This window comes from Chiroxiphia lanceolata, chromosome W (genome assembly GCF_009829145.1).
Source record: "Chiroxiphia lanceolata isolate bChiLan1 chromosome W, bChiLan1.pri, whole genome shotgun sequence".
Classification (NCBI taxonomy): domain Eukaryota; kingdom Metazoa; phylum Chordata; class Aves; order Passeriformes; family Pipridae; genus Chiroxiphia; species Chiroxiphia lanceolata.
The window spans coordinates 4,959,367-4,977,643 of record NC_045670.1 but is presented as its reverse complement, the minus strand read 5'-3'; the positions used below and the strand labels follow the sequence as shown (position 1 = coordinate 4,977,643).

Genomic DNA, 18,277 nt, shown 5'->3' with positions numbered 1-18,277 from the left:
ATGGACTCCTAATCAAACAGCCTGGTATAAACAATTCATCAGTCAGGTTAGACACTTTCCAAACACCAAGGGCACCTTGAACCCAGCAGTAAGAGCAGGGCAGACAATCTAATAGGGAGGCTGGCAAGAAGAACATGTAGTCAGGTTTTTAATTTCTTCCCCCAAATCAAGATTTCTGTTGTGGATGAAGCGTAATCAAGTTGTTGGTTAATAAGCTTCTCTGAGGATGTAGTCTGAATCCTCTACTGAAAGTGTTCTTCAAGAATGTGAAGCAGCTTGCTTTGCAGACAAAATAGATCATTTGGGAGAGAAAGTAAAATGAAAAAGGTTTTAAACTATAGGCCTTGAGAAAAGTAAACACTATTTTTCCAAACATCAAGAAGTTGCCACATAAGAGAAAATAAAAAGTGATCTCATTAGAAGTTAGTCTGAAGAAGATAACTGTTAGTGAAAATACAGAGAAAATGGATCCATTTCTGGCCATCACTCTGAAGTCATCTGTCTTCTGTACTTCCACACCTAAGAGAAACAATTACTGCTGACTTCCTTCATAAGAATTCCAGCATATGGGGGAAGCAATACCTAAACACTGTGTGTCACAGCCCTCTACAGATTCCTGAAACTATGCAAGAAACTTGTCAAAAAGCTTTTGAATGATCTTTTCCAAGACTTCTACTTCCGTTAACCACTCCAGCTGTGCTGCCAGATCAGCTCAGCACAGCAGGCAGACCAAACCAGCAGCGCTTGAAAGACTTCAGTTGGAGTCTATGTCCTTCTAAGCCTGTTTAATTAAGCTCCAACTCCCTATATACATGCTGAAAAAGAAGGAATTCCTTCTCCCTCTTCATATCACATCAAATAGCCAAAAAGATATATCCTCAGGACATGCTTTTATTGAGAAGCAGTGAAAGTAAGAAAAATTGGACTCGTTCCTGGCAAATTTAAACCAATAGTAATTCTTACCACTATTGGTTGCTGCAGGTTTTGCAAAGGAAAGGAATCCATCGCTCAAGATCAATGGTTTTAAGGTGCAGAATTACATAATATAAGCAAAATAAATTTATAAAAAACAGGGTTTTCATCATTTTATTTATACTATTACCTAGAGAGAAAGCATACGCATTGTATCTGTCATACAGTCAATACATGTGCATTTTTTTTCACTATAAATTCTCTACACAAGGTCATTGCCAATTGATATGATCACTGATGGCATAGGGCTTAAAATAACCAAGAGGTTTGCCATCTTGTCGAGTGGAAATGGTGAAAAGGTACAAAAACTGGATCCTAAATATTGGTGCAATATTATACATGATTTAATGGTATATGCAAGTAAAAAGAGTCATGCAACTTCTTTAAAATACCTGCCAAGTTTTACTTGAGTAAAATCACAGAAGTCAGTAGTAATTATGAAAATATGTTCCTGCCATTAGGTGCTCATTATGCAATTTCAGTGCCAACTTTGCAGACTGGGTATTTCATGTTATTTAAATTGAGTGCCAGCACTGAAAGTATCAATTTCCTTTAGTGTTTTAAAACTTACCTGTCTATATAAATAAAAATCTAAGTTATCTTTTTTAAAAAACTAGTGAAGGAAAAGCCACATTGCTTTTCCTTGGTATTTTTAATCAGTGCCAACAACATATGTCTCATCCTCTCACTTTTTGGCAGCTTCTATGTTTTAATCTGAAAAATCATAACAAGATTGTCAACAAAATAAAGAAGTCTTCTGTTAGCTATTGTTCCCTAAAAAGAACATCACAAATCATCTGGAACTTTAAAGTTGCTACAAGGTAAATGTTTGTAACTAGTAGAAGGAATTTTCAGATATAAATATATATATAATATATATTCTGCATACAAAAGGTTCCTGTGAGACTTATCACCAAGATGCCATAATAGAGAAGGAAAGTTTCAAAGGGAACAAACCCAACACTGTAAAGTCTCTGAGGTGTTTACCTTTCACTTTAAGCCCTGTATTATGACAATTAAGTTCTGAAAATAACTGAAATCCAAATTCTGCATATTTAATTTCTTTCTGCTAAGAGCAAGGTGGCAAACACATTTTTAAAACCTGGTTTTAGAAGATTAGGCAGAACAAAAGTAAAATATATCTTCAGGTTATAAACAGAACTGTATTTTACAATCCACCATCCTCACAATATAATGGCCTGCAGCAGTGCAGCAGAGGGATCTCAGTCTAAAGGTTGTGGGTCTGCAATAGGCATGGTATGAAGTACTTCATCTAGAAGCTGGAGGGCACGGTGTAAATGAATTTCAATCCAGCATGGTGTCTCTTTGATGCTCTGTCTTGGGTAATCGGGTCCCCAACCTTTTACAAAACTCATCCTGAGTATGCATAAGCGGCGAAGGTCATCTACACCAATTCCAGCAGCAGCTGACAAACCTAAACAGGAGAAGTTTCAAGTAAGTATTCAGACATGTTCTTTCATCATCTGTTTGTTTAGCCATTCCTGTTTGCTTGGCTCTTGCTTCACATACAGTTCCCTCTCACCACGGTCAAGGCCAATCTGTATTTCTAGATCTTTGCTATAATGAATGCAGCAATTAATTTGCATTTCTTTCAATTAAATTTTTTTCATCATTATGTAATCTTGGAAGGGTGTTGAAATATAAAACTCTAAAATAAAGCAGGTGGGATGACATCCAATGTCTTATATGATACAATGCATGTAACTCTTATTTAGAAGTAAAAATACACTTATTCTTGAGGTTTGCCAAATGCTGCATTTTCAGCATAGGAATTAAGACTGACCACCTGCAGGAAGCTGGATTAACAAATGACAATACTTACATGTAATAAAATAAAAAGATGAATACAGCTGGCAAACTTCAAATCACAAGTATGGCTAAGAAAGACAAAAGTTAAACACATTTCCCCAAAATGCCTTCAGCAATTTGTAGGATAGCTGGAAAGAACCACGTGGCAATCCAGAAAACACTATGGCACATAAAGCAGCCTGAGACATGTAAGTACTTTCACTTTAAAAAGTATTAGGTACAATTTCAAGAATCTAGAACTTAGTAGGTAAGAAAACTCCAGCCCAGAATAACTCAAAAAAAAAAAAAAAAAAAAAGAGAGAAAACCCACTCTCACACTCTCTTCTTCCTCTTCTCAAGAATCTTAAGTTTTCCTAAACCTAGTCAAGGACTTTGTTGCCCAGTAATCCCTATTGTTTTGAGTAACATTTTTATGAGCTTGGATCCCAAAGATTGTTTTTCAAGCTTGGGTCTAAGCAGCCAAAAGTATCCCTGTTTAAAGTGATACAGTTATGCTATTTGACCTTGTGTATAACATGCTTTCTGTTGTATTACAACACTTCTTGCAGTACAATAAGCAGTCACTTCCATATCCAACATTCCCTGAAGACTACAGAATGAAAAACGATGTGTGGAGCAGGTGCAAAGTGAATGAATACAGACTTACCACGATGCCACCCCAGCCCCACCTCATCCTAATCCTGCTACCTCATTCCAAGTCTGTTTGCACTGTTGCAGGGGCAGTGAGTGAGTGGGTGCTGTTATGAGGGAGAGCTGTATTATTTGTTTTCAGGTAAGGAAAAAAAGGAAACCAAGCAGTTAATGCACTTACTAATGGCTGGGGCTATTCCACCTACTGATCCTGGTCCAGGGATGTTTCCTGCTACTGCTGCAGCTTGAGCAGCAGCAGCAGCTTGGGCTGTGGCAGCCTGTTGTTGCATCTGACGATGACACTGACGTAAATCAAATACCTTTAAAAAAAAAAAAATATTGAACTATTTAGACTTACCAAAATCAATAAAGAAAATAATTCCTCAACTCCCATCTCCAATAATTTGGACCTCTCTGCTCTCCCAAAACAACTTCTACAGTCTCACCATACACTTGGGTAAAAGTAAACCTTCCCTGACTAGTTTAATTTCTAACAGAAATAATCCATTAAAGTTGATTCTTAGAGACTCTTCTTATATGACATTACCGCCACTGGCAATACCAGAACCTGGTTGAACTGAGCAGGTTAAAGATCATGTGTGGAACTGACTGCAAGATCAAAGTCTGAAGGATACTACAGGTTGATAAAATCTCAACTTTTAAATCCCAGTATTCACAGAAAATAGGTTTATAAATAAAAATGGACACCAACAAGTCCTTCTTAACTTCGTCAGACTTTATTCTTCACTGTTTTACTGAAATATGTTAGTCTATTTAAAAGAAATACCAATAATTGACAGGTCTGAAGTTTCAGCAGCTAGGTTTCAGGTTGGCGGTATTTTATATATTTATGATCAGGTTTGGCACTAATATATATACACAGGAACTCTGTTCTCATACTAGAAAGCTTGTACATCGAGGTTGGTGGGGTTTCTTTCACCTTCATTACACAACTTGCCTGCAAAACTGAGAATTAAAAAAACAAAAAATCACTGCAAACTTCACACAATTTAACCCTAATTAAAAAATGTATTTTTACAAGTGTGACTTGTCCTAAATAAGGTTTCAACTCTGGCAGAGGCACATCTAAGTAAGAACCTCCTCAAAATAATTTGTTTCCATGGAATGTTCTGTGACCTCTGGATCACTTCACATTCAGAACACTTTAACACACACTTTACACTTTTACTGCATTTATACATAACTTCCCAACTTTTCTCATTTTGGACAGAGAAACAGATAACCTATGCTAAAGATTTTAGTAGCAATTAATTTAAATCTGTTACTTGCATAGTATCTAGATGACACTTTCAATTTAGTCATTTTAAAAAATCATCTTTAGTGACTTGTCAAACAGAAATTTTTAGGGTTTTTTAAAGTCAAGTTATATTTATTTCAGTGTCTCATAGCTTCCCTAACATTTACAAGACCCAAATATATGCTATTTTCCCTACAATTTTCATCTAGGAACATCAAACCAACCTTTATATATGCACTTGGGTAAATCTTGTGAACTGCATCCCCTGGTGCACGCCCTGCTTCTCTATCCAGGTAGTAACTCTGAACGAAGACCGCATGGTCACTGAGGCATCTAACCCACACATCACCTTCTCCTTTGCACTCCAACTGCACCCCTTTACCTATGTGCAACCTTAAAAAGAAAAACAGATCCAATGCACCTGTGTATACATACTATAAATCAGACCTTTGCTAAATAAACTATAAACAGTTCTCTAGCACTCCACTCATACAAGGACTTGAAATTGTAGTTATTATCTTAGGTGCAAATTAGTATATAGTTACACAAAATCTGTAAAGTATAAAACCATCTGTAATACCATCTACAAGAAATAGAATGCAGAAGCAATGATATTAGAGTTGCAACTACCACACTCAACACACAACAATACAGAATTGGGACACTAAACACATTCAGTTCTGTTCAGAAGTGTAAAATCCCACAAGTATTATAGTATAGAAAGCCACTCAAGTACGTATACAAAGCCACATTTTAATGCAGAACTGTATGTTTGTTTGGATCACGTTACAGCAATCTAACATTTTGATTGTCACAATGCAACATTTCCTTTTGGTTTCAAAGGAGGGGGAAAAAAAGTTGCAAGATTGCTTCAGTTCCACAAAGTGTAGCACGTGCATGGTGAGAATAAATGAAAATCCAACTAGCTCTCTATCAACCTTCCTTTGCTCCTTTGACAAATCTATATATTGCAGTTATTCTCATATCATTCTCTGGTGTAAAGAACTAATATTGTTTGCATATATAATGGCACGAGTTGCTAATTTTATCTTTGAAGGCACAGCCTTTAAAAGCAATGAAAAGCAACACGCTACTGCGAAGCGTTGAAGGGCTTTGTCACACAGTTCACATTTTGAATGCATTACAGGAGTGGTCTAGAAAGATATACTCTGCTATAGTTAATTCAGTTCAAAAAAACATACCATACTTGTGATTTCAAAAGGGAGGCACACACTGAAGGCAAAACAAATTATCAAATACCACAGACATCTGGAGTTTTTGGGATCTGCAGAATACCTTGCTCTCTCAATGGCTTCTGTTCTATGCACATTGGAAAGTTGGCCCAGGCAAAAACGATCTCCTCCAGAAGGATCCACATATCCATCAACAGTAACAATTGGGCAGCTTGAAGGGACCTTAAATGTTTCTCCGACTTGCACGTCCATTTCAAAATATGCAATTGAACACCAATAATCTGGAGCTAAAGAATATGTACAATTAACTGACTGAAAGTCACAAAAAACCCAACAAACCCATTCAGACAATCAATTAAGACTTCTACAATTGCATTTGTTATTCAAACTAAGAGTGCACATTCACATAAGCACGTTCAGATAGACGAAGACATGTCTGCTAGCACAGAAAAATACTACATACTACAATGAACATGGGCTTGTCTTTTTTAATAAAGCGCACATCAATGTGCAGAAGCCTGGGCAGTAAGGAGGTAATGTGTCGCTATGCCTCAAACACCGATGACCCTTCAAGTAGGCAAGTTAGAACATTATGTGCCAGGAAAGGGGAACCATACAAAGGTATAGCACCTTTCTGGAGCCAATTTTCTTGTTCAGGTCCATGGTGACCACACAACATACAGCACAAGCTAAGAACTGGGGACAAGAAGCAGGCAAGACCAAGAGGGAGATCAAGAGCACCAAAAGACCCTCAAAGCCCCACAACCCATTTCCAGAAAGGTCCAGAAGAATGAACTGCACATGATAACTAATTTACATGAAGAGCGAGAAACCTAATCCCAGGGTGGGAAAAACTTACCTATAAAAAAGTACCCCCACAGAACCCAGGTGGTGCCCCCAGGACCCTGGACACCCTGTTGGCTGGATTGATGTTGGACTCAGGACTGGTAATCCCCTTTCCTCTCTTTTCTGATCTCCCTTTCATTTTTCTCGTTTCCCCCCCCCTCTTTATTTTTATTCTATTATTATCATTGTCATCATTATCATCATCATTATTAAGGGGCAAAATATATACCAATTTCCATGTGGAGTGCATAGTTTACTAATAAAACTTTGTGAGCTTTTTAGACCCTTTTGGCTTTTGCCATTCTTTTTTGACCACAGGCATCTACAAATCTTGCATGCTCCCTTCCATTTAGGAGTGGGATGCAACACAATGCCAAAGTTTTTTGTAGATCTCACAAATCTTTGTACAGTTTATAATTCCAGTTAGATTTTGTAAGACATCTGCATATTCCTGCACTTTATGACTATAGGTTTAGCATAAAGAAATAATACATATATGCCTATTCGTGGCTAGGCTAGCAGCAACTAACTTTGAAACAGATCTGGCTTAAGATATGAGTAACTACCTCCTATCCTAGGTGAAGTCAGTTTTCTCTATTCTCCCTGCAAAGCAAACCAGATTTTCAAAGTAGGGCAATGGGGGGAAAAAACATTTAAAGATGACATAGTGATCTTGTCTGCACACAAAGTCAGGTACGGGATAAAACAAGTATTAAGCAAGGGAGCAGAACAAAATGGCATGTTTTATTAGCCAAGTGGTGCCTTTTAACTTATACTATTTAAAAAACTGGCTACAAAAAAAAGATGGTAGTTGGAAGAAGCTACCATGTCTACCTGGTCTTCAGTAAAGCCTTTGATACTGTCTCCCACAGCATTCTCCTGGAAAAGCTGGCAGCCTATGGCTTGGCAGGTGCACTCTTCACTGGGTTAAAAACTGGATGGATGGCCAGGTCCAAAGAGTGGTGGTCAATGGTGCCACATGCAGTTGGCATATGGTCACTAGTGGGGTTCCCCAAGGCTCAGTATTGGGATGCCTTGTTTAATATCTTTACTGATGATCTGGACAAGGGAATCAAGTGCACCCTCAGTAAGTTTGCAGATAACACTAAGTTGGGTGGGAGTGTTGATCTGCTGGAGGGTAGGAAGGTTCTGCAGAGGGATCTGAACAGGTTGTGTCCAGTTCTGGGCCCCTCACTTCAAGGACATTGAGGCACTGGAATGTGTCCAGAGAAGGGCAATGGAGCTGGTGAAGGGTCTAGAGAGTAAGTCTGATGAGGAGTGGTTGAGAGAGCTGGAGTTGTTTAGCCTGGAGAAAAGGAGGCTCAGGGGGACCTTATTGCTCTCTACAACTGCCTGAAAGGTCATTGTAGCAAGGTGAGGGTCAGTCTCTTCTCCCAGGTAACAAGTGATAGGACAAGAGGAAACAGCCTTAAGTTGCACCAGGGGAGGTTTAGATTGGATATTAGGAAAAATTTATTCACCAAAAGGCTAGTTAAGCATTGGAATGGGCTGTCCAGGAAGGTGGTAAAGTCAGCATCCCTGAAAACGTTCAAGAAGTAACTGGACATGCTTAGTGCAGTAGGACCTAAACACAACAGCCTGGTAAGCCAACAGGAAGAAGAGCTCTTCCTGTGCTGTAAGCGGTACTCATTCATTACAAACAACAGCACCCAACAGTACACCTATTTGCCTTAGAAAACTGTTCTGGTTTTATTAGAAAAAAATAAACAAAGGTGTCTGAATTCCTTTAAGTTTTTTATCTTCAAATAAATACTCATGTCTCTGAGGACTGAATAGGATGAAATCAATAGGGTGAAAGAGACATACTAAATAATGTAAAATACAATTCAGCTACAGTTAAGTTCAGTCAGCAATTCTCAACATTTTTATTTTTGGTACAGATTTAGTCAGTAGCCAATGAGTAAACAAGTTAAACTTTTAGGCTTTTCAACTATGCAGATCTCCCTATGTAGGCAACAGCTTTGCTGTTGTTAAAAACAGAATATAACCTTGCACCTACAACAGAGCTAGCCTGTACCACAAGACAAGACCTCCTTGATTCCATGAACTGTTACCATTAATGAAGACTCTTGGAAAGAGCAAGCTTCTATGCAAAGGTCCAATGAGGAACTTCAGCACCAAAATGCTAAGGAGGACAATACCTATCTTTCAGGGCATCTGGCTGTAATGAGGGACTAGATTATGGATCCAAGAGAGCTTTGGCATGACCTAAGCTCTATGATGTTTCTAAGCAGGCAAAAAGTACAACTATAGGCACCCTGCAAAGTTTAGGATCAAGGACATTCAGAGTTCTGATACCTCCAGGGTAGGCACCAGCTCAGTGTGGATTTGAGGGTTGCAATCTTTGATTTAGGCATCTCAATTAAATTCAGTTCACAGTCTATGTCACCATTCCAAGATATGTCCAAATTCAAAACAAGACTTAATCACAAAATGCTTCCTCTCCTTTTGAATATATATCTCACAAATTTCAGAGTACTTGATACAACAAACTAATCAGACTCAAAAGAGAGTTATTAGCTTCCACAATAGACCATTACATGTTAGATTTTACTCACCAGGATGATTTGATATAGGAGGCTGGAATGCAAGTTCATTGTGAACTGGCCCTTTAAAAGAAAACATGCCATTTGTTTTACATGAGGAAAAATAATGTTTTCTTTCTTGTTTTCCTATAAAAAAAGACTTGTGAGGATGTCAGATGTTATAAATCCCAGTAATTTCTAAGTCAATTGGCCAAATCTGACAGGGGATAAAAATGCCCACAGAAGAATTACACTCTTAGAGGTTTCCTAAAAATTCAGAAGTTGAGTAAAGAGTTCCATTAGTATCCCAGGAGGAAAGGCTGCATGCTGCTCAAGCCAGACCCAGCTCCAGGAGAGAAACCAGATATAGCATCGAGATGTAAGAGAAATAGGACTTCACGTCTACCCCCAAGTTGTACAAGGAGAGAATCAGTGTATAGAGGAATGTGATATATCTGTCAGAAACCACACTTCATTAGTTTCATCAATCATAGAACAAGTTGCCCAGCATGTTTTGGACTTGACCATAAGAAACACTCACTGAAGATGGAAAGAAGACCTAGAGAACTCATTTTCTAAGAAAAAAAAAATACAATGAATACAGTCTTGATATCAGTCAGTTTAGTCTCTCGACTTTTATGAACTAGGTCCCTTACAGGCAACAGAGAACAAGGAGGAAAGACTTAAACATAGTAAGAGCAGCTTTTGCAACAAGATGTCAAAACAAGCACATTGGTAGGTGTCAAAACATGCGACTTTCTAAAGTGGGAAATGGCAGTAGCCACGAAAAGCTCTATGTAGTATCACCATCCAGTTACAAATATGAATTATGGAAAGATACATGCACTGAGGAACATTTATAGAGTATCTACAACACCACTAAAGTTTTTTTTACATCCTGGTATTTCTGACAAACTAGAGGACAGATAAAGTGGGATCCTAAAAGAACAAAATAACGAAACCTAATAAGTGTATCTAAACCACAATTTTTTTGATAGAGACAAGCTGAAAAGTCACTCTAATATTACGTCACAGTATATTCTCCCCTCTGTTAACCACAACTGTTGCAAACAGGTGATGTGGTTAAGTACTATATTAGAAAACAAAGAACTGTTCTAGCTTTTTGACACAAAATTTAGAAAAACTTTAATTTGGGTGGGTTTTTTCCCTACTATACTACGTATACTATGCTAGAAACTTACACTATCAGTTCGATCACTTTTTTTTCCTTCCCATCTCCTGTACCTTAAAACAAGAGATTGTCGTCCTATTTCATAGATGAAAAAAATTGTCAAGTTTGTGTGACGAATGTACTCATGAATCAGACTGTGGCAAGACCAGTTTATTGACAAGTACTTTACTGCACGAGTTTTCACAAAGTTCTTTTAAACCACTTGGTGTACATGGATACACATCTTCCAAAGCTTAGTATGACTTCAAAATTTCTAGAAAATAAAAATGGCCAAGAGCTTCCAAGTTTTAAAAGAAAAATATGCAAACAACACATTCTGAATCAACTTCCTTTTCTGCAAAGGAAATATTTAGTACAGGATTGCAAAGCCTTAAAAACAGAGGTTTAGAAAGGAAATGCTAATTTTGTTAGGTATAGTAAGACATATATAATATAGATGTTATCACTATAGCTACCTGAATTTCTAATCTCTGCTGCTTTAACAAAGTCCATCAGGCCCTTATACTTAACTGTCAGAAAATACTAAACACAGTAATGGTAGTTCTGTAATATATATATAAAAAAAGGATTTGAGGGTAAACAGTAATCACAAGTGAACCCCCACCATTCAACAAAACTGAAAATGAAGTCATCTGGAAATCTGCGCTACTTACAGTAATGCCCAGGATGCATAGGTGGATGATGTTGAAGATGGCCGTTCTGGTGGTGAGGTATGGTAGGTGTGTAGGCTGCCGTCCGACTTCCAGTCCAAGTTGTAGTACTATCTAGAAAAAGAAAGGAGTGGTTGGTTTTTAAGGGATTTTTTTTCCACATCTCACTTCTAATCCTTTATTTCTCCTGACATTTGGAAACTGGTTTTAGAAAACTAAGAAGAGTGCACATATGTATATACTCACTGTGATGGTAAGTAGCTGTCTGAGCTGTAAACCCATTCTGCTGAGTTCCTGGCTGAGGCCCTGAAGCAATCTGTAAGAGTCCATCACTATGGCTACCTGTCAATATACTGGTAGGTTGACCTGGTAAAAGAACACACTACCTATTCATGAACGTTCCAAAATTTTAATTAAGAAGAGCTCAGCACTACTGGGCACGAAAATACACCCAACTAAGGACACTGCAATACACAGTTCCTACAAGTCTGGTTTCAGTATTTTTTTTCCACCCACCAGAGTGTCTTAGGAAACTTGAAGCAAGATGCTTTGCAGTAGCTAATTTTGACTCTGACACCCTTAATATTTTAGAAGTATGCAGAGAACTCTGTTTATCAAGTGCATCTCTGTTTTGTTCACATCTCATTTTCCAGTTTGAAAGGAAAGAAGACGTCACAGTTCTACTGAATAACATAGCTGGAGTAGATTTGGTATGAATCCAAACAGGTCAGCAGCAGGTCCAATAAGTTGCTTATTTTCAGCATGTTATAACTACTGTTCCCTAAGGAGAACATTCACTTACATTTGTGTTCCTCCAAAACATACTGAACAATATTTTATTTTTATAAACAGTTCTTGAATGGAGCTGCATATATCACTGGACTCCTTCCTGAGAAAGTTGCTGGGCTTTTTTCCTCCCAGATAAGTATTTCAGGAATTATCTAAGTTTTAAAGTAAAACTACAGATATTTTAGAACAGGTTAACAGAATTTGATTTTAAAAGGCTTCAGCTCAGCCATTAACACTAAACTGATGAGCAGTTTCACAAGTACACTTGCACTCTCAAACTGATGTGGGCTAGCAGAATTTAATAAATTGAGAACTTGAACTAAAACCTAAAAATGAGCTTTTTTTCTTGTCCACTTGGTTCCAACAATTATAACACTGATAAGAAGAAGTTATTGACAACTGTTGTGCAAAGGCAATACAATTAAACTGCTGGAGACAAACACAGACATATTTCAAATTGGCAAAACCATCATTAGTTTTAGCAAAGAAGTTGTCAGCTAAAATTAAAGAACATTATCAAAACACCATGCCACCATAATTCAAATTTGATAACATGAAATCCATTATAGTCATGCATCTTTGATAATGAAGTGACAATGAGTATGTGAAACCTCTCCAAACTTCATGGTTTCCCTACATTAGGGCTGCAGGACACTGCACACATAATGCTTTACTGTCCTGCTGGAGTGAAGTGTGAGGTTTGGTGTTGGTAAACCAGACTCTTCCACTTGTACCAAATACACACAAAAAAGTAATAAAAACTTCAATGCAGCACTTCCATGGACTCATGAAAATATTAATTAGGGTTGTCACTTTGGTAGTACAATGGGCCATTTTAAAAATAATCAGGTTCAAACTGGAAGATTCATTTTGTCAGCTGTGGAACACTAAAGAATTGCCTTACAACATCTCAATACTGCTACCTTACAGTATATCTGTTATCCTGCTTGCTGTTGCAATAAAATAATAAAATTCTGCAATTTCTACAGCAATTATTCAAATAATAGCCATAATTTTTTGTTAGCAGTCAATTGTTTTAACATTGTGTCACTGAACCTTTGGCATATCCAAGAGAGTCTTGTAATACTCATGTAGTGTCAGTCTCATTGAAAAAAGACTGGGCCACCAGGAAAAGTTACTCAAATTATGCTCCAAGTTAAAACCTTATATTCACACTTACAAGACTGCCTAGATCATATTGCCACACGCTTTTACCAGTGTAGTGTAGCAGCAGCACAGTTCCAATGCAAGATCTACTTTGCCAAAAATCAGTGGTTATCTTTGAGCTTTCACATTTTCAGTTTAGTATTTCATATATTCTTGATGATCTTACTTGTTGAAGCCACAGGAATGTTGGGAAAATTAGTGGTGCTGGTAGTGCTAGCCTCAGTAGGAACTAACATGGCTGGGGTGCTATAAGGTTCTGTAGATGCCCTGTTACTTGGTGGATGCTGGATGGTTTGGACTGAATGACCTTCAGCAGAAGACAATGACGGCTGCCCCTCGTAGTCATGAACGTATTCGTCTTTCACCAACATGTTTGATGGAGCTGTGAAGAATCAAACAGTTTAACATGCAAAGTAAATCTATTTTCAGGATTTAACTACAAATTGCACTACTACTTTCAAGCAACAATGCTGTTAAAACTAGCAGAGGGGGAGAATTTAATCTAGATAAACATTGCTAAAGCACTCCACTAAATTACACTTCAAGACAACAGCGAGAAATTTTGAAGCATAACTGAATAGAAAAGTAAACTGTTTATTTTGCTTACTGCTATCAAACAAGCAGTTTAGTCCCACAGTAGTAAACTTCAATAGCATTTTGTTTTCTAGTCCATCACTGTGTGATTGGACACAGTTAATAAAAGGGAAAAACATGCTTTTTGTCAAGCACCTAAATATATGTTAATGTAGTAGTTAACAAACCAATTCCTAGGATACAAATAAGAACACAAATAAAGCTCCTATGAAAAAGATAATTCATGAACACAGCACATAAAAAACTTCATGCATCCCTTAAGTAATTTTAAGCAATTCCCATTCAAATTGACTAGAAACATCAAATTCACATTCAAAGACAAGATAATGCTACTCTATATTTAACAATGTAGCCACTAATTCAGAATTTTCCATATACGGCGTAAGGAAACTACTACCATTGCCACTACAAGAATTTATTTCTTAATATCCTATTGAGCATCTTCAAATAACACTCTTACACTACATTAGCTCCCATGCTCATTTTTAAAGCAGTCTTTAATATATTAAAATTTGACAGTAATTTTTTTGTTTCCTGTTGCAAAAACAGTAGCATGATGTGGTGTGTTGACCCTGGTTGAACGTCAAGTACCCACCAAAACCACTCTCTCACTCCCCTCTGCAACAGAGGAGAGAAAATATAATAAAGGGTTCATGAGTTGAGATAAGGACAGGGAGAGATCAATCACTGATTACCATCACAGGCAAAACAGACTCGAAGTGGGGATATTAATTAAATTTATTACTAACAGGATCAGAGCAGGATAATGAGAAGTAAAATAAATCTTAAAAACACCTTCCCCCACACCCCTCACTCCTTCTCAGTGGTGCAGGGAGACGGGGAATAGGGGTTATAGTCAGTTCATCACAGGTTGTTTCTGCTGCTGCTCAGGGAGAGAAGTTCTTCCCCTGTTCCAGCATGGTGTCCCTCCCATGGGAGACAGTCCTCCATGAACAACTCCAGCGTGAGTCCGTCCCACAGGCAATAGTTCTTCACAAACTGCTGCCACATGGGTCACTTCTCCATGGGGTGCAGTCCTTCAGGAACAAGCTGCTCCAGTGTGGGTCCCCCACAGGGCAACAAGTCCTACCAGGAAAACCTGCTCCAGTGTGAGCTCCTCTCTCCGTGGGTCAGCAGGTCCCTGTCAGGACCCTACTCCAACACGGGCCTCCCACGGGGTCACAACCTCCTTTGGGCATCCACCTGCTCCAGTGTGGGTCTCCTCCATGGGCTGCAGGTGGATCTCTGCACCCCCATGGTCCTCCATGGGCTGCAGGGGGACAGCCTGCTTCACCATGGTCTGCACCACGGGCTGCAGGGGAACCTCAGCTCTGGAGCCTGGAGTACCTCCTGCCCCTCCTTCTGCACTGACCTTGGTGTCTGCAGAGTTGTTCACATGTTCTCACTCCGCTCTTCTCTGGCTGCAATTTTCATCTGCTCAATAACTTTTTTTTCTTCTTAAATATGTTATCACAGAGGCATTACTATCATTCCTGATTGGCTCAGCCTTGGCCAGCAGCAGGTCCATCCTGGAGCCAGCTGGCATTGGCTCTGCAGGACATGGGGGAAGCTTCTAGCAGCTTCTCAGAGAAGCCACCCCTGTAGCCCCCCTGCTAGCAAAACCTGGTCATACAAAACCAAAATACATGACAAGGAAATACTTATGTATTTAACTGCTGGCTAGTAAGCTTTGATTCTGTACAAAATGATCATTTTTCAGAAGACACAGGTAAATTAGCAGAGATGAGTACACAAAATAAAGTTTGTGAAGTTAAGTTTGTTGGATGGTTTGGGGTGTTTTTTAAGTCATTTTTGCTAAAACTATTGGATTACCCAAATTTCTTTCTCCATGAATTTCTTCTGGAAGAAAAAAAAATTCAGTTTTGAAATAAAGCAGTTACCAGTTGCACAGTCTCGCAATTTCTGAATAATGTTCGTTGGAGATTTAATGTCCAATTTCTCTCAAGTTTCAGGGACAACAAGAATATTAAACTCCTTCATTCAATTGCATATTAATTACAGAATTTCTACTATTTTCTTGTTAAACTACTTATTACATTATAAGTATCTATTATTCCCAATTTGATTAATTAGCATATCATACAGGTGCACACAGTTTTGGGTGTCTGGGTTTTTTTATTAATTAGCAGCATTCAACAGTGAGGTGAGGTTTTTGTTTTTCTTTTTTTGTGGAGCTTATAAGTTGCAAGCAATGAAAACAGAACATACCAACAAACTGAGTTGAAGCCTCAATTTAAAGAATTTATCATGCCTCTTATATGCTACTTAGCTGGTTTTCCAAAACAAATGCATTTTCATCTGCTTTCTATATTCCCTCTCAAGGAGATACATAGGAATAAACTGTGTACATACTGAAGAGTTTAACACAGTTTGTGCCCATAGAAACGCAATAGTAAATAGAACTACTTACCAGAACTCTGTAGTGTCAGTCCCGAGAGATCTTTAAAAAGGAGAAAAAGAAAAGGGGGCGTAGAAAATTATATTCAGCAATCTTCAACAACATTTGAACATTAAGTTTATAAACTTTACAAATTAGTACTACAGACTCTACATATTATAGCCCCTTTATCACAACACAAATCTCAATGCTAAGTTATTCCTAGGATATGCATTAACTGCAAGAACTGTGTGCAAAGCCAACAGAAAGGTTTAAATAAAAGTCACAAATTGTTCTTTCAAATTTGGAATAAAGGTAAAAGAATAATTCCATTAAGAAGATGCACAAGAGCACATGAGAGTAATTTATAATTAGATCATTAAAAGCTAATGTTTCTAATTTAGGTTCATATTTTCTACGCTCAAAAGGAAAACATTTAACATTTTATTCCCACTGTTCCATTTTAAATCAAGAGTCTACTTACCAATGCCAGGCGAGACTACACGCTCATAATGGTAAGGATTTACACAGACACTGTCACATTTTAAGTCAAAAGCATACTGACAATATTTAACATGCTTGAGTTCATTTTTATGAAGATCAGGCCATCTCCAAAGACGAGCGTAAATCACATGAGGGAATCCCTTGCGACCAGCCACCTAAAAAGTTAGACACAGAAGTTGATTGGGAAAATAGCAAGACGTCATTTTACTTAGTGAGGAGCAAAGTTGGAAGAGGACAAACAACAACACAAGGTCATCAAAATATGGGAAAAAAAAGGTGATGTACAGTTTAGCCAAGTTCTGTACTCAACAAATTTCTATTGAGGTTTTGCTACAGTTAAATCAACACTGATTCTTAAGAAAAACATACTAGATCCAAAATGGCAGAAGCAGAATTTGTGCTTAATGTAGTATGTATGGTCACCTTCCCCACCATGGATGACTAAGGAGCTTTGCCCCAGAAGAGGAATGAGGCCCCAAGCTACACTATAAGGAATTTACAAGTAGAAGAATGCCAATCTATTATAATAAAAAAAAATAAAAAATCTCGCTTCTAGGGTAGACAGAAAGCTAGTCAGCAAACATGGTATCTGTCCTGGAACAAGGAAATTGCAACCCAAGCTATACAGGTACTGAGTACTGATGATATAAAGCTAACATAAATCCTCAGTGCAGACTCCTTGGAGTACCTTCTTAGCAAGGGATCATAGGTCTGTCTTTATACTTCTGACCAACATAGGGCTAACAGAAGCTTGTAGTGAAAATACCAGGATAAATAGCCAAATTTGTTACATGACCCTGCTTTTTACTGCCACACACACACTCATTGAGAATGGTTGATCCAATGCCTTCTGCTCCTTTTGGGGAAAAAAAAAAAAATCAACTACTGCAATAGTCCAGAACTCCAGCCACAAAACATGCCTACAAATGGGGGCAAGGCTAAATGCAAGAGAAGAGCTACTCTTCCTCAACACTCTAGGATCCTGTGTCACTCGCTTTTGCTCCAGCTCCACTAGGAGGAAAACATCTGATTTTCACTTGTACTAACCTGAAGCCTCCCATCCAGCGTTCTCTGTATTGTAACACACTTGCTAGGATGAGCTCCATTTGTGGTTATAGCTGTAATCAAAGAATCCAATTCATCTTTTTTCTCCTTTAGTTTTTTAACTAAACTTTCAATTGCGCGTTTTGCAAAAGTTTCACTCTCTCCACCTTGTCGATGGCACATCAAGCTGTGAACAATGCTCAGACAAGCATCATTACTTGTTGGCGTGTTAGTAATAGACATATTGTCCATTTGTCACAGCTTTTTCTTTCAGATCAAATGTCAGTTTTGGGGGCTGTTATGATTTTCAAGTTGATGAACAAGAGATGATCCAAGTTAAGTGTTAGATGTACTGTCTCTTGGTAAAACCTAGGAGGAAAAAATATCTACATTAGAATTGTTTTTAACAAATTGCAGATCATGTTTCTAAGGAAGTCTATGGCTTTGTGCTTCTTTTATTTTCAAGCTAAGAGTAGGATATTAAAAGCACATGACAAAACTGCATTTCTTGTCCCACGATAGCTAAAACATGTTTAAGATTTATTTTGCCCTAGTAACAATATTTATTTAAATATTATAGTTTGTATACATGTACACATAGTATGTACATACAGAAAGGTAGGGATCATTAAATGAATCAGAAAAAGGAGAACTATGACAATGA

At 37.9% G+C, this 18,277-nt stretch overlaps 1 protein-coding gene across 2 annotated transcripts; it reads right to left on the bottom strand.

Moving 5' to 3' along the window:
• Positions 1 to 2,195: 2,195 nt before the first annotated feature.
• On the bottom strand, positions 2,196 to 17,982 carry LOC116779992 (mothers against decapentaplegic homolog 4-like). 2 transcript variants are annotated; one of them, XM_032674497.1, is made up of 11 exons: positions 17,617 to 17,982; positions 16,550 to 16,724; positions 16,099 to 16,128; positions 13,240 to 13,455; positions 11,364 to 11,483; positions 11,121 to 11,231; positions 9,309 to 9,359; positions 5,987 to 6,170; positions 4,915 to 5,083; positions 3,614 to 3,752; positions 2,196 to 2,407 (listed from the first exon to the last, which is right to left on the bottom strand). In XM_032674497.1, the coding sequence occupies exons 1-11, from the start codon at positions 17,863 to 17,865 to the stop codon at positions 2,196 to 2,198; spliced, it is 1,656 nt and encodes a 551-aa protein (XP_032530388.1). In that variant the 5' UTR covers positions 17,866 to 17,982. The 2 variants fall into 2 exon arrangements, with proteins under 2 accessions (XP_032530388.1, XP_032530389.1); XM_032674498.1 differs by lacking the exon at positions 11,364 to 11,483.
• Positions 17,983 to 18,277: the final 295 nt, after the last annotated feature.